The sequence below is a fragment of the Schistocerca americana genome, chromosome 1, assembly GCF_021461395.2.
Source record: "Schistocerca americana isolate TAMUIC-IGC-003095 chromosome 1, iqSchAmer2.1, whole genome shotgun sequence".
NCBI lineage: Eukaryota > Metazoa > Arthropoda > Insecta > Orthoptera > Acrididae > Schistocerca > Schistocerca americana.
Window position 1 is genome coordinate 236,794,209 of NC_060119.1, and position 17,755 is coordinate 236,811,963.

The 17,755-nt window shown below is 38.2% G+C and overlaps 1 protein-coding gene across 1 annotated transcript in view; it reads right to left on the reverse strand.

Annotated features, from left to right (window-relative positions):
- Positions 1–17,755, reverse strand: part of LOC124622426 (atrial natriuretic peptide-converting enzyme) — a 276,927-nt gene that overhangs the window by 12,493 nt on the left and 246,679 nt on the right. The window contains exons 7-11 of the mRNA XM_047148159.1: positions 13,200–13,406; positions 12,854–13,067; positions 11,669–11,814; positions 10,654–10,825; positions 9,015–9,268 (exon numbers count right to left, since the gene is read on the reverse strand). Of these exons, the coding sequence (XP_047004115.1) occupies positions 9,015–9,268; positions 10,654–10,825; positions 11,669–11,814; positions 12,854–13,067; positions 13,200–13,406 (993 nt within the window). The remainder of the gene's footprint in view (positions 1–9,014; positions 9,269–10,653; positions 10,826–11,668; positions 11,815–12,853; positions 13,068–13,199; positions 13,407–17,755) is intronic.

Here is a 17,755-nt window from a genome sequence, read left to right on the forward strand (position 1 = left end):
CATTTAAATGAGCAATTTCTGTTAGGCCCCCATATACAATTACTCATGTAAAATGTGGTGTAAAGTGTATGTTACAACTTGTGGTTTGAATCTTGGGATGGCTGAGTTAAGGTATAACAGCACAGTACGCAACCCTAGCGTGCTCCAGTGAATCCTGTAATGTCTTTGATCTTATCGTGACATTACAGTTTGAGGGGCAGTGTAGCGAAGCAAGGGGTACCAAATTTGTTATAAAAGTCAGTAAATTACTCAACGGACAGTATTTTTCAGTACAGGTATTTCGTTCATTCCAAGCAAAGTATCGATTCGTGATGTCACTGTCTAGACACGAGTTGACTGTAATCTGAATCCGTTTTAGCAAACTAATAGTTTCTTTCAGGCAATAAAATGTTGCTGATTTTCAAATACAAGTTCTTGAAGTTTATTCAGAACAGAAAATGTTTAATAGTAATTGCAAGCCATAATTTATCTGTTTAATATAAAGGTGTTTTGAATTTTGTGTGCATGAAAAAGTGTGAGTTTATGTGTGGCTTTTACTCTGAGACGAGTTATCACTTAGAGTGCAAAACGTGGGCGTGTACAGTTCGTTGACCTGCACAGTTAATTTTATTTTTTGTTATTTTGACCAAAATGGAGACAAATCTAGTTTCATTTAGACTTTATGTGAGATATATACATCATGTTATTACAAAAGATTCATTTAGCCCATTAGGGAAAACAGAAACCTGCGCGCTCGATTTGAAATATGTTACACGCTAGTGCATGATCAAGCTGTCCAATGAACTGTGTACAATAGTTGCAAACATTCTTGGACTTAATGCACAAAGTTGGAAATTCATTTTGAGACAAGTGCTGATTTTGACAAAAATGAACCGAAAGTTTATTCAAAATTTCAAGAAATGCCAATAAACTGGCAGTTTCAAAAGTTAAATTACTAACTGTTGTGTAACTTCATTGATTGTCCCAGACCACTAATGAATGTGTTGTACTGTGTCTCTTCATAAGAGATCTCAAGAAGCTGGATAAACAAGAAACAAGAAGGAGACTGAAGAAGAGGCATCGGTAAGCCTCTATTATCTTTGTGTGTCATTTTCTTCCTGCTTTAGTGCTTGAAGAAGGAACCTTTTGTCTGTAACAACTGAGACTCATCAGACAGTTCATTGTTTTTGTTGGAGTTGATCCAAGTGATAGGCCCCAACCTTTCTGGTGTAATGAACTACCCAGTGTCAAATCAGCAGAATGACATCATAGACGGAGAAGTGCCCATCAATCCAATGGCCAGGTGCTATGGAGCAAGATAGCCTACTCGGGACACAAAGACAATTACTGAGTATGCTGATGCTGTGTGATATGCCAGACACCACCTTCAAAAATTGAAGTTGAGACACTTTATAGCAGTGGCAGTGTGTCTGGAATAGCTTACGGGATGGGAAAGCAGGGGTGAATGATGTAATCATAGCCTAACAGCTGCAGCTGGGCACTCCAGCCTGTTACAATTGATGGGCCGGAGTGCTGCTGTGGGGGAAAACACTAGCCAGCCTGACTCAAATGTATACAACCTAATTTAGAACTCTCAGATGTTCATTGTGCACAATCATATCCAGTTGAGTACAATATGCCCAGTGAAGCAGTCTGTGCCAGCCAATAACTCAAGACTTGAGACCACTGACAACACAAGATGAAGCAGCCAGCTGCCATTCATGGACTTTACCACTAAAGTGTGCGTCATTTATGTTGGCGGCCGAGTTTAGGTTCGTTCTGCGCATCTGACGTCACAAAACACAGTCAGCCAATGAACAGAGAACGACGTTGCCACATCTCGACTGCAGTGCAGAGCATGGACGAGTGTCTTCAGTTTTAGAAATGTTCAGTCATAAATAAAGTAATAGAACAAAAGCAATGTCTTGATAGCAGACATTCTTTAATAGAAAGTTTGGAAAAAGCATTCTTTATACCAATTGCTTCATATTCTATTAATTAATTAAACCAAACAAGCAATAAGACCCCTAATTCCAGTGATAGCAAGGAAAGGTGTTTGTATCACTCTCACGACCCGCTTTTTCGCAATAAAGAACAGCGATAATTGTTTATTTCCTATTGTACTTTGACGAAGCATGAGTAATTCATAGTTATACCAACAGTGTTTGTCAGTATTTTCCGTGACGTGTTATAGTCCTCATGGCGTCATGTAGTCAGATGAGGTGTGTTAGCGTAACGGTTAAGGTGTTGGGCTGTTATGCGAAAGGTTATGAGTTCAAACCTTGTGCGGTGCTTAATATTTTCATTATTTAAAAACAATATCGAAGTGTCTTACTTTACGAATTATATTCGTTTGAATGCAATTTTTTGAAATTTCTAGTGCTTTGTCTCTTCATTAACCCTTTCACTGCTGCAGACACGTGCTCCCCGAATTCCGCGCTGTGCACGATTTTGTCATCACTGCACTGCTCGCCTGTGCAGACACATGGTGTTCCCACTGCTTTGACACACTTATCATTCGATTTCACAAAAACTATTTGGCCCAAAAATTTGATTTTTACACGTCTTCTTGACTGATACCTTCTCCCCATAAATGACTTAATTTTGTTTCGATGTTCAACGCAGTTATTATGCAGCATTAAATGTAGTAAACCATTGCACGAAATTTTGAAGAGTTTGCAGAGGTAGAAGTCCATAGCGTATACTTTCCGTATGGTCGATTTTAGTTGCCACAATGTTGAGAATGAAATGTGGACAAGATACCTAAATTTCATCTAAAATTTAGTGTATAACAATATCTCATTTAATTGAAGTACGACATAGGTGTCGTATGTAATATTGAGAAATATTCCGTCTTTCGCGACTGTAATAAAAGTATTATTTACACCGGACGCGTTTAGCTTTATTTTAAAGCACTTCAATCAAGGAAAGGTATGGCACATACACAACGGTACTCATGTTCTCTTTCTCGTTTTTGTTCCACAGTCGCAGTTTTACCAATGGTACTGAAATATATTTCTCTTCTGCAACTGTAATAAGGGACTTATTTAGACCAGACGCGTTTCTCTCTTTTGAAGCATCTTCAGTGGACAGTATTTTGTCTTCTCCATTGCCAAGTCGCCTTTCGTAGTTTTGTGCTGCGGTAACACAATATTCAACGTTTGTGTTGGCAGATCAGTGTTTTAGCAAATAAATGAAGTTTGTGTGTGCCACACACAAAAATTATATTTGACATAGCTCAGAGCACTTCACTGATAGACGGTATATTCGAGTCCTAATGTTTTTGTAAGTCCACAGTTTTGTTTAATATACTTTGTCTACTTCCTTTTTGATTGATTGAAGTGCTTTAAAATAAAGCCAAACGTGCTCAGTGTAAATAAAACTTTTGTTACAGTCGCGAAAGACGGAATATTTCTCAATATTACATACGACACCTATGTCGTACTTCAATTAAATGAGATATTGTCACACACTAAATTTTATATGAAATTTAGGTATCTTGTCCACATTTCATTCTCAACATTGTGGCAACTAAAATCGACCATACGGAAAGTATACTCTATGGACTTTTACCTCTGCAAACTCTTCAAAATTTCGTGCAATGGTTTACTACATTTAATGCTGCATAATAACTGCGTTGAACATCGAAACAAAATTAAGTCATTTATGGGGGGAAGGTATCAGTCAAGAAGATGTGTAAAAACCTAATTTTTGGGCCAAATAGTTTTTGTGGAATCGATTGATAAGAGTGTCAAAGCAGTGGGAACACCATGTGTCTGCACAGGCGAGCAGTGCAGTGTCAAAATCGCGCACAGCGCGGAATGCAGGGAGCACGTCTTTGTAGCAGCGAAAGGGTTAATGCAGCCGTGGTGGCTTTACTTCATGAACTGCGCGCTCCCCCCTACATGTAAGCTTGCGAACTATGCTATACTATGGCGCTGCTTCTATTGGCGCGTGCGTCGTGTGCAACTGGCAATGCAGCAATCTCCCGCGTCTGAGCGGGCATGCGCGAGCCGCCAAGATAAAAGAGTTGAACTATAGTAGCTGCAGCTTGTGCCTGAGGTAATCTGTATGCAGTCAACTTGGCAACTTTGCATTGGTGTGTTACGTCCGGGTGACTTCCTGCTGCTAACGACCTCCTTCTTAGTGTGCTGTGGGTTCAAATCTGGACACCTAGCTGTCCAGCTACACTGTTGTTGTTCTCTGGCCTCTGCAAACCTATGTCATTGCTGACCATTGCCCAGGGCATGGACACATCATTGTCTTGAGTCATGCCATGCTTTGCAGTAAAACACCATCCACCCAGTGTATCATACACTGTGGCTATGAAGTGGCTGAGTAGCAAGGATCTGTCTGTCATCTGTGGCCAGTACTTTAACAGAGGACAACATCCTCTCCAGCTATGATTTCATCCCTGTAACTGTCATAAATAGAAACGTTCTTAACCAGGGATGTTTCATGGAAGTCTGCCTTACAATTCAAGTTGCCACCACCTCACCTCCACAGCCCACATCAAGTAATGGAAGTAGTACTCCATCCTGACTGGCCAGTAACTAATTCTCACACCACAGTAAGGGCCACTTCCTGACTGCTACATTCTAATGTCAGAAGTTTTTCAACTTCAGTGGCTGCCATTTGTGGAAAGTACACTCCAGTGGAAAGAGAGGAGAAAGAAATTAATAGTTTGTGTTTTAGACATGTAAAGTAGCTGCAGAAATTAAAGAGAATAGTGTGGCTTTATCAGCTCTAATATCTTGTGGAAATGTAAGCCTGAATTAGCTGTAGGGCCAGACAGAGTATTATTATGGGCTGTACTGAAGTAAATGAGGGTGTAAGTAACATGGGTGATATAATGTAGGTGCAGTAGTATCTACCCTGCTGGGCGATAATGGGCTGAGGAGACTGGATGAGATGTGCAGGGAAGTACATGTGCCAATGGTTTTCTTTTCTTTTCCCCTACACAGAGTGTAACTGCAGATGGTAAGTTTGTTGTGGGTTTAGTGGAGGATGCACAGGAAGTTATAGGTGATCTTATTTATGTTCAAGATGTTGTAGATACTGATGTGATACAGATGCATTTATTTCTGAAGGACAGAGATTCATCAACACCTGTGATGGTGCCATCTCCTCGGAAGGGAGGAAGAGAAGAAAGAGCAAACACGGATGCATGGCTAGTGATCAGGCTGACAAGGCTCAACCCCTTCAGGAATGTGTGCCTGGTGATCAGGAAATATGTAAAGTTGATAATACTTGCTACATTATAGGCACTGAGTGTAAGAGAAGATATTGTGTGTTTGTTCTTTCACAGTGCACCATTTAACTCAGGGAGACATTGTTTCAGCTGAGAGACAGCTGCCAATGACATATTGTGCACAATGTTCTCCTGTCATGAGGGACAAACCCACTAAGCTGTGGACAAAACCATTAAGATTCAGTTTATGTGATAAAGTGCCACAGGGGTGAGAAAAGGTACAACAAAATATAACATTGCAAGAAGAATCTGTAATTAGCTTTAAAGTAAAGGGAATAATTGGAACTATTAACCAATATCTATGTATCGTTGTATCATATAAGGATTTTGTATGAGAATAGTTTTAAGATCATGTTTTCTCAGAAAATATAAGCAAAACTTTTGTCACAAAGACAAAACTCATGATTATGTACTGTAATAGTGAGTTCAGAAACCACCTGAAAAGTAAGCATAAATACTGAACATGAGAAATCAGTTGAGTGGAACATTTTGCTGTTAAATCATTCTTAAGTGTAGAAAGTTTCATAATTTTATTTTTCTCGTGTGTTACTTGTTGATTCAAAATAAGACTTAAATGAGTAGGTAGGCAATGGACCATGTAGTTTACACTAAATTAATGTAAAGAAAAGTGGAGAATATTGTTCTTTTTCTGTCTGCCCATGGAACAGTGTTAAGATATATGGCATCCATAAATGTAAACAGGTTCCAGTCAAGAGACTCGATATCTTCAAGGGAGGGAGGAATGTTATGGCAGAACCTAGTCTGATGTAACGAACTAACCAGTGTTGATGTAGCAGAATGATGTTAAGGGGAGAAGCACCTGTCAGTTCAAAGGACAGGCACTATGGAGCAAGAGGGCATTTTCAGAATACAAGAACGTTTATTCAGTATGCTGATACTGGAGACTATGCCAGGCACTCTGAAAGTTGAAGTTGGGGCACCTTACAGCTGTAGCAGGGCATTTGTAAGAGCTGTTTGGACAAGGAAACAGAACAAATGAAGTTATCATTGCATAATGCTACAGATGGATGCTCCAGCCTGTTATAATTTCCCAGCTAAAGTGCTGCTGCCACGAGAGAAAACACTATTCTGCATGAGCTACTTCTGTGTCACTCATTGGGAGATTTCTTGCTGCTAGCAACCATCTTTCTGATTTGCTGCAGGTTCGAGTCTGGGAAATCTAGCTACTCAGCTGCACTGTCACTGTTTTCCTGCCTGTACAGGCCTACATTATTGTTGACCACTGCTCAGGGCAAGCACACATCATTGTCTTCAGTCATGCCAGGTGCTGCAGTTTAAGCACCATCTATCCCAATGTATTGTAAACTGTGGTCAGGAAGCAGCCAATGAGTGAGGAGCCGCCTTTGTCATGTCACAGAGGACAACAGCCTTCTCTCCCTCTATGATTCCATCCCTGTACCAGTCAAGGATAAAAGGCTTTATTAACCAGGGATGTTTTAGTGATGATCCCCTATACATCTCCAGTCACCACCACCAACCCATGTCCAGGTGAGGAAAAGGCAGTCCATCCTGGTTTGCCAGCGGCTGATTCTCCCCCCCCCCCCCCCCCTCCACCCACCCACCATACAGGTCATGTCTTGACACCTACCTAGGTATTATTAAGTGAATGTAGATTTTTAGATAGTTTATAGTTATGATCATTGTATTAAACTTTCATCTTTCTTTCTTTTTTGTAGTATTTATCCCATCTAGTTTGGGATCTGCTTCGCAGGAAATGGCAAATTTTATTTCATTGTTTAACTCTGTAGCTCTTGTGAGGAATGTAAACTTTGTTCCATGTGTTGTTGCATTTTAATTGTATCAGTAAGTATTCTCTGAGGTAGAATTTGTGGAGCAGCCCGACATTTGCCTAAATGAGCATGGTAAACCACTGAAAAACCACACACATTTTGGCCAGTGTACTAGCCCATTTGCATTTGATACAGGACTGCCTCACTTCCCTGAGTCGCAAGCTGGCATGCTGCAAGTTACACTACATGAGCAGGTGGGTAGGTCATAGTATCAAACTAGTGTAATGTCATACTTTTTTATCAAAAGTTGTTAAGTCCAGAACTCTGTACCCTTCTGATTTTCATTATTTCTCTCACCCCACCCCACACACATACACTTTTACAGCTATACATCTCATGTTTGGAAGTATTAAGTGGCCTATTCCTATATCTCCGACATCAGTGAATTCCCAATGCTTATTGCATTTTCTTGTTAGCATCTACTGAAAAAATCTTTTAGTTTTGAAGTGCTCAAAATTCAGCCTCACACCCTGCAACTGACTATACACTGAGCATTTTAGGGCAATTTTGTTTATTGTAAATGAATTCTACATTGATGATAATATGATGGAACTAAAAGCTGGCACTATAGTCTTTAGATAAGCCCTATTTATGAAGAACAAAAACAGCAATAATCATGACTTAAGATACTGGACAAATTATGATTACAGCTGATTTCAGTGTTTGGTTTAGTTTAAAAGATAATTTGTTTTCACTGTATTTGTGTATTTCAACATGTCTTATGTACTGCACTTTCACGTTCCCTTCTCTTCGGGTTATATGTTGCTTTTATCTGTCTGTTTCCACAGCTGTAATTATTTATTTATTTTTGCCTCTACCAATCTAGTTTAGTATTAGAATCCTCTGTTACATTATTCTTATGTATATGTCTCACTGGAAAGTACCTTTTGGATGAGTTCCTAGAAGTTGTCAGTGTTGGATTGATTTACCAAGGTTTGTGAAATAACACACAGAGTAACAGCAAATGCGAAAGTTGTCCATAGAATTTTCATTTGTTGCCTGTTTAAGGTACTTAACATTGTAGTTATCAGTGCCCTTATAAAAACTACATGAGAATATGTAAGATGTAAGCACATCATTAATGGAAGTGTGCAACTAGCAACTAACAGTAAAGGCAAAACTAAATCCTCTGAAGGCTTAATCATTTGCTCATATAGTGTTTTGTCAGAAAAAAACTGCAGTGGTTTGATATGACAAAAAGGTGTCCTTGTAGTTCTTTATTAAGGTTGCATCTTCAGTGCTATCAAAACACCTAGAATGACATTCTACAGTGTAAACCATACTCCATCACTCTGGTGCATGTGGTAGATTTCCACTGCTAAAATGGCATCATCATACTTTTGAAAGGTATGACAGTATCAGACCTGATGTAATACTACTAGCACCTCTTGACACCAATATTATTTTCAGTAGGGCTGAAGTTTGCAGATGGAATTCAAAGATAGGATTATTTGTGGTTAAAAAATTTGTGATTCCATTTTTCTTTAGAATGTTTCCTACTGATTTTAATATTTTTCTGTCTGTGCGATACTTACAGCCATTTTATCTATTCCTATTCATATTAAGTAACAAAAAGTCTACAGACAACACTCACTCTATGTGTGTGAACCCACTGCTTAACTTCTTTCACTACTCTCCACTCTCTTGAAACAGGATTTTAAGATATTATTGTGTGCTATTGATTTTCCTGATTGGTTACTGTTTCACGTATTGCACAAACAGTTAAAATCAACTATTTGTACTTATTTTATGAATCATCTTTTCACAGCTGCCAACTGCTCTCTGTTTCACAAGTTTACATGTTGACTGTCATGTTTACTGCTTTCCATTATTTACTGATATAATTTCACTTCATTTAAAATATTTGCTTGACTAATGTTTCAGAGAATACTTTTTAATAATGATGATTACATCTTTATTAGCTATCATATGTTGCTGTCTTTGACGGAAAACAAAGCAAAAAGATAACTTACGGTTCTTTGCCCATCCAAGAGTGTTGCAGTACGTTGTATTAGCATAGGGTAGCAAAGTACTGCCTTCATTAGGCAGACATATTGGCTTAACAAAGTCTGACATATTTATTGCTTCTGCAAGTTTCACCATAGCTACTGAGCTCCCTTCCACTGGAGACTTCATCATGCCCACTATTGGTTGCTCCTGTTGCCAAGGTGTAGATGCAGACAGACGAATGCTTCCTAGCCGTACAGTCCACTGTGCCTTTGCCTGCCTGTGAAACAATTTTCTCAGCATGAGATGAAAAATGCAATAAATAAAAGTAATATGTAAGAACAGAGAAAATTCATTTCAGCCACTATCTCGATAACGGCAATCCAGACATAGTTAGCTTCACCAATACACTGTTGGAAAAAAAAAAATGGTACATGTGGAAAGATGACATCAATTTTGATCCAATAATGGCGTGTACCATCAGGGAGTAGTAGATCTACTGATAATGGTTTCAACATTGTCTGCCAATAGATAGTGTAGTGGCATAGCTACCGGAGTGTCATTTGTGTCTACCCTTTAATAGGGGATGCTCACAATCAGAATGCTCAGTGTGATGCAAATGTGTGAAGAAAGCAGGCAATCATGCCAAGGAGATGCATTATGCTTTCTGCATTGAACAGAGTGAGTTTGAAAGAAGTCAAATTGTGGCTTTCTGAGTGGTAGGATCATTCTTTCAGAGAACCGCCACATAGGTAGACAAGGTTCTGAATGTCCACACAGCTCAGACACCCGTCAGGACCATCATATCATAAGGGCATCAGTGGAAGTTTGTACAGCTACTACAATACAGATAAGAGAGCTTATGAGCCCAGACTTGTCAACAAGAAGTGTTGTGAAATGTTTATTAACAGTGGGACTATGGACATGCACACACCTAGCCTGTCTTTCACTTACACCCCAGCATTAATGTGCACAGTCTGACAAGTGCTGTCAGAAAATCACTTGGAAGAGATGGAATGGCTTGTTGTGGTCTTCACCAATGAAAGTAAATTCTGACACACACGTGTGATGGCCATTGGCAGGTACGACTTAGACCTGGTGAATGCTGTCTTTTACACACACACACACACACACACACACACACACACACACACACATTTACAGTGCATAAAACAGTGTTCTCTACAAGACGTACAGCAGTTTCCCTTGGTAGTAAGGTTTCCAATTGAGCAAATGTGGGGTATGATGAGATGAGAAGTGACTTGTGTGACTTGTAAACCAACAACTCATACAGAACTACGTGAACAGGTCAAGCAGGCATGGCATAATGTATCACGGGACAATATTCACCATCTGTATGATTTACTGAATGCCAGAGTCAGCAGCTGCATTGCCGCCCATGGAGCTACATCATGTACTAATACAGATGTTTCAGCACGGGTCGATACCTGGTACTTCAGATTGCCTGTGCTGTTAATCTCTAAATGTAATCATTTCATTCGTGGTTGCAACAATAAATCTTGAGTGAATTAGGAACCTCCAAAAGGGTGTACAATATTTCTTTCTGGCACTGTATATACCCCATGTAATCTTCCCTAGAGGTTTAATATTACTACGAGTAAAATTTATTTCTCTACTGTGCAATACATTATCTGGGTGACATACCCCTGGAAACAGGATGTAGTTGTCAGCACCCACAGTGGAGACACAAGTGTCCCATCACAGACATGGACTCCATCCTTAAGAAGTGCAGCATGCCAAGGCCAGTCACCGTGAGCTGCTGTCTTACTCAGACCATCAATGCCATAAGTTCCTCTTGCTGGTTGGGTCCCACAGTCTAGAAAGAAAAAGAAGTTTCATGGTACTCGTAATCTTTTACAAGTCATTATCATAACACTAACATTAAATTGTTAACAATTACCTTGATCTGATGCAGCTCATGCAATGATGATAACACTATAGGGGCAAATCTGTCCTGGGTGGGTGTTACAGTAAAGTAAATACAACAGAAATGTCTTTGAAACAGGAATATATCATAGCTGTTTTTAAAAATATATTTTCTTGAGTAAATCAACTGGTATGTGTGACTTTAGATACTTAGCAGGAATGCACTTTGTGAATCAGAAAAATACAACAATTTTGCATTAAATTTTGAGAATGATTGTTGCAACTATCTCTAAGAGAGAAGGCTCTAAGATTTGGGAAAATAAGTGAAGATGTACATTTTAATTAGTCATTATAGATTAAAATACATTAATCTAATGAAATATTGTAATATTATATTATTGCTAACATGAGTTATGTAGTAATCAAAACAATAGTTTTAAGAGTCCCTGTGAGTAGAGTGACTTGTCCATCAGCATGTCCTTAGATACTCTTAAACTGCAGTAAATTATCCAGAAGACTGTTTATATGCAACAACTAGTTTTTCTAAACTATGTAGCTACATGTCTGATTCCTTTCTATACTAACATTCCAACTTTAAAGCTATGAAATCTTTGTAGAGGCTGTTTGTTATAATCATCTGTGCAACAAAAATGGATTTGTTTAGCATAATGACTCCATATCAATATTATTCTTGTTCATGCTGTTGTCATTTTGTGTGTGTGTGTGTGTGTGTGTGTGTGTGTGTGTGTGTGTGTTTCGATAACCTATATCTTAGCATTTATCTGTTACTTACCAAGGTCACCACATCCAATATACAGAACTTCTCTTTTTGGGCATGGCGCTGGTACAAAAGTTATGTCTGCAGATGCAGGGTCCTGCATGTAAACATATCTTTCACTGTGTTCTTTATCTTCCTCTATTCTCACAGTGTTCACTGTTCTACATAAATTGAAAGATGTGTTAGACAATGGATATTGCTACAGTACAGAGTACTCATCATGTTCCACAAAAACTATTTTAACCTACACTTTACATTTTTAGGAAGTAAGATACAAGTGTTCATTTTATAATTCAGTTAATTTGAAACTTCCTGGCACATCAAAACTGTGTGCAGAACTGGAACTTGAACTTGGGACCTTTGCTTTTGCAATTAATTTATTCTGTGGTGTTATTATTGTGTCATATGATCTATACCATTACATTAATTACAGAAATAATAAAAGAACTGTTACATTCCATTTATCAGTGAGGTTTAAAAATACAAAGTTGAAACACGTAAGTTTTCTGAAGGGAATTAGGATAGTGTCTGCAATTTCACAGCCCAAAATTTCAGCTTGTATGACAATAACTTTTATTTATCAGGAAAGCTTGACTTTGTTGATTTTCTGATGTGTAAAAATATCTGTTGCTTCTACTTTTGGCATTTCTTATTTGTAATGCATTTGTGTGTCATTTGACTAGGGGCTACATCTGAGTATGCTTTCCTCTGACATTTTTACTGCCATTCTTCACTTGTTCAGTCCTCTTTTTCTCTGTAGCTTCAAGGAAGTTCATAGAAACTGCATTCTTTTTTTGTGATGTCAGTGGTTCTGTTGCAGAAAGTTATGAACAAGTAACATGGAAATGTTATTTTAATCGTAGAAGCAGTATGTCTGTATCTAAAAAGTTTTCTGCTTTGGGAAATGTTGCAACTACAAACACTGAATGAAACATGGAAAACATCATGTACTACAGAACAAATCTTGGTAAAGTGTTGATCATAATTTTTCAAACTCATAGCAAAATGTATGCTGAATTTCCATGCCAACAGGATGCCCTGGTGAAATGGGTTATCAGTGAACAACAACCTTTGATGTTACTTATATGACATGTCAGGAACGTATCAACTGTTTGTGCAGAATTTTAGATTGGATTCTTTCAAAATTCTATTAGTACACTACATAGGCTACAGTTTTCCACAGAGAAAGTCAATACTTACTGATATGACAATCGGTGACACATTGAAGATGCAATATTATTTAGGGTGGCTTGTCTGTTTGGCTCTGGGACTGTAGTATTTAAATTTTCTGTGCACAGCTTTCCAGTTTGCCCTTTTTCTTTGAGTAGGAGATAACCTTCTGAGAAATAGTGTGACAAGTGTGTTGTGGAGGCAAGAGTTGTTTCAACTACAGACAAGCTAGGTGCAACTGTTACTGAAATGAAAAACACAACTAATGTAAATTACGAGACTAAGCCGCACAATGCAGTTTGGACTACATGAACTGTGCAACACAATAAAGTAATTTCTGAACATTTATGCATAGAATTTATTTCTAACTACTTACAACAATGACGTTCATCACTCCCATTTGGGCAATCTTTTTTACCGTCACAAACTTTATCAGCGGAAATACAAGCTTTTCCGATGCCACAGTGTATTAGACCTTTTGAGCAATAGCTACAGTCTGTTTCATCTGACATATCTGTACAGTCAACAACACCATCACATATTCTGGATGATAATCCCAGAGAGTGTAGATCCTGGACACAACCTTCAGAATGGAAAAAAAGCAGCAGCTTATTATTGCCATAATTATACGAATATCAGTGATTTGTCAGTAATATACTAGTGTATTATCTTGTTTTAGTGGTTTATTTATTATTGTTTTTTTTTCCTTTCATCTCCCTTCATCTGCATGAAGGTAGGGCTGTTTTAAAGATTTTCATTGTTAAAAAAACTCCTTCACCCCCTTAAACATGGTGTGAACTGAAAAACTCAATGTCAGCTCCAAGTGCAAACAACAGATCCAGATAATGGTATGCACTTTATTGGTCCTTTATCATAATTTTTTGTGCATAGGACAATAAGATGTGGGACAAACCATTTGAGAGATTGATATGATGGGTACAGGTTTTTTTAATGATATTATGAGTATAACATTTTGCAGTTAAATAACACAAACAGTTTTTGAATTACATTACAAACCAAAATGTCTGTTATTATTCTTTTCTTTATTTATTTGTTTTCATCTTCAAGAGTTTTGCATGCTGTTGATGTTAAAAATTTGTACAGCGTGAATGATAAATATCAATATGCTCAATAATAGTTGAATCACATAGAGGTGCACACAATGAGTATAAGTAAAAATTTTAGATCTTCCTGTGCATAGTAAAAATTTCTTTATGGCATAGAAAGCCTTCTTCTTAAGCCAGTTTTGTAGAACAATTCTGAAGGTTTTTAATGAGGTAATATATTCTTCTGGCGGAAATGCATTGAACAGTTTTACTCCAAAGTATGTATAGCTATTGTGAATCTTGCTTAGTCTTGTAAAAGGTTGGTCAATCTTTTCTTTGTGATATGTATTGTGACAATGAAAAGATTGCCTTAATTTTTTGCTCTCGTGGTTTTCTTTCATGTAGACTAGGTGACTAAGTATAAATAATGAGGGACTGTCATGATGCAGAGTTTCTTGAAAAGTAGTCTACAAGATATGTTGTTTTGAAAACACTGACTACACATCTGATAGTCTTTTTCTGCCACATAAAAACTCTTTTTGTCCCAGTGGAGCTGCCTCAAAGCAGTATGCATAAGTTATGTTGCTCTGGAAAACTGTGTGATAAGAACTAAGGATAATTTTTTCAGATAAGTTTTTCACTCACACATGCTTTAAGTTTATCTAACACATATATGACTTTTGATAATTTAGTGCATATAGAATCTGTGTGGTGATGCAAGTCAATTTGGAATGCAAGTGTACACCCAGAACTTTGAAAGAATTACAGTTGTTGTTGGTATTTCATAAATGAAAAAATACATAGTACTCTGTTTTAGTTTTATACATCTTTCATCGTCTTATCTGTCTATTTTTTACTGCCCCCTCCCACCTCTGTTATGTACAATGCACTTAGCTTTTCACTCTTATTAACTCATGCTAATCTCTGCCTTGTATGTTACCCTGTCTTCCAGCTTCAAGCTCTGAGGTTTTCAAATCTTGTCCAATGCAGTCCGCAACAATCAGTCTTTCCTTCTCATCCCATCCGGTAAGTCTCCCCTGACCTGCAGTTCTGGGTGACTTTCTCGAAATCTACCCCTTTTTCTAGACGTCTCCAGTCCTTCCGCTTCACCCATCTTCCTTCCTCTTCAAACCTTCTGCCTGAAGGAGGAGCCACTGGCTCTGAAAGCTTGCCGAATTATAACTTTCTTTTGTGTGTGTGTGTGTGTGTGTGTGTGTGTGTGTGTGTGTTTTCTGCAGCTGCTTGGCGAGGAGATTTTTTTATCTACCCAATTAAATTATTTTGTCAAATATTGATTGTTTTCATTGTTATAAAATACATTTTTGATTCTGGTTTTCAGTTAATTCATTGTCTTTAAACTGGATACTAGAAATTATTAGGTTGACTTTGCTTTGTTCCTTTAGGTCCTCTATATCATTTCTAGTTACAATGAAAGTGGTGCCATCAGCATACAGAACAGATTAACATAGCATGATGCTAGGTAGGTCATCAATATAGATTATAAACAATAGGGGTCTCAACATGAAACCTTGAGGCACACCTCTTGAAATGTCTAGGAATGTAGAGCTCATGCCATTAAAGTGTACCTTCTACTTCCTGTTGTCAAGATAAGATTCTGTAAGAGCAGGGTGTATACGTGGACAACGAAAAAAAATTCCCAGATTATTCCCAGATTTCCCGGTTAAAAATACACTTTCTCCCGGATGAAAACACACTTTTTCTGTTTTATTAAGTGACAGTATATTTTCCCTCGGAACTGTAAAACATATCAATTCTTTGAATGGTTATGTTTTTACATATGGGCGTAGAATTTCCCGGCAGCAATATGTACGCTGTATATTTTCGTATCACGAAAGTATAAGTTCGATTCCCACCAAACACCGCATGTTACTTTCCGAACCATGTAATCGTGATCCCGCCAGCCGATGACAGCAGCTATTCAGAGCGTAGGACACACGATGTAGTCCGCTAATAGCAACATCACTGTTAAGTAGCGCGGTTACACAAACAGGAAAAGTTAATGTTTTAAATTAATATACATAGTGTTCCTACAAGAAAAGCAAAGCTTTCACGTACATCATTGGTCCCTAAGGTTAATAAGCTGCAACAGAAGCTAAGTTTTCACATATAATGTTGATTTTTCTTGCCCGTGTTACAGTTTAAGATACATCACACAAATGTGCCAGTAAAATTTTTAGCCGAGTCCAGTGACTTGTTCTCAAAGTTTTCCACAAATAAATTAGCTACCGCAGAGGAGCGAGAGCTTCCCGTAGCACTACATCAATTTGCTCATAATAACGACACGATTGTCTGATCTGGGTTCGAAATACTTCTAATGGCTCGTCATCAAACGCTCTGTGATTTAAGGAATTCATCGTACATTCTCACACAAAGTTCCACTTGCGAAAGAGGAAATTTGCTTTGAAAGTAACGTTTTTCAAACCACCATTCGCAATATTTTCCCGCGACCTGTTAGAAATAGGTTCCTTTCAGCAGTCGTCAGAGAGCGCCAGATAACAGGCGCCACCGCGCTTTGGCAGCTACGATGACGTAGGAAGCCCTTATGTTCGTATGTGTAAAACATTAAAAGATCTTACGTTATGTCATAAAAGAAAAGAGGCCGAAATATGGTTGTCTAATACTGCGTAAGCTGTTAATACAAATACTACACATGACTGGTGTGGTTTCTCGATCTGATTACGTTTATTTTGTCACTGTCTGCTAGATAAAACAAAATAGGTCTTTCTAACACTGCAGAAATTGTAACACACACAAAATTAACGAGACTGTTTTTGCACAAATGGTCATTTTTATAACACGACAGAATATAATTGACAAAGACCAACATAAAATGCCTATTAGGCCTACTACAAGCAAATAGTTTAATATTAGAAAATAGTTTCACAGTTCATTCATACGCCCCAGTTTCTCGAGCATGAGATCGAAAAGTAGTAGTACGAGATTTTTACTTAAATTTGGAATCCTCATATTCTTCCCTAATTGGTGTGATGTCCCCGTTTCTTCTCCTTCCTTGTTCTAACAAACAATCTTGTCATGACTAATTCTGGAACTATTCCTGCCTTTGTCAAAATTTAGTCGCCGGTTAACTTCACTAACCCTGCCAGAATCACCGGTTTAGTTATCCCTGATTATTCTCCGGTTAGGCGTTGTTATGTTCGTACAAACCACTTTCCGCGCTACTTCCAGAATAGAAGTTAAGCGGCTGCTAGATGGGGACTGTACAACTAGCCCTTACTAATGTAGTGATCTGGCCAAAAATTTTCTGACGAAATTTCATTTTCTTGGATACACCGAGAAGATAATACGTAATCTTTCTTACCTGTTATTCCTGTTAGTCGTTAATTTCCACTCTGGTAGTCTGACTCTATGGATTTCGCAAGTAATTATAACAAAGGTGATCATTCCAAACCCAATCAACCACATAATCAGACAGCGGTTGGCGTTCACTCGTTCGGCTTTACTCCGCTCCGCTCGTATAACCCGGTCTCCTTTTGCTTGCAGGAAAGTTTATTTCTAGATGTGACGAGGATTCCCCTGACAGACATCACGTACACTAGGCACGCATTCAAAAATTAACTTATGATTCATTCAGAAATCAACTTACAGAGTGTGTTCAAAAACCAACAGGGATGCATTTCAAAATCGTGAGTAATCGGTAGACCAACGTGCGCTGGATGCTAGGCTCTTTGTGAAATATGATTTTTTTCTTCTCAAGATTATGAATTTGCCGCACCCTCCTCCCCCCGCAATTGTCATTCAGGTCAAATACATCGGTTTGCCCCGCCGCTCAACTGCGCATGCGCATGAGTCCGCTCGTAACTGCTATAACGAATCTAAATATAGTTAAACAGTTGTGACATCACGC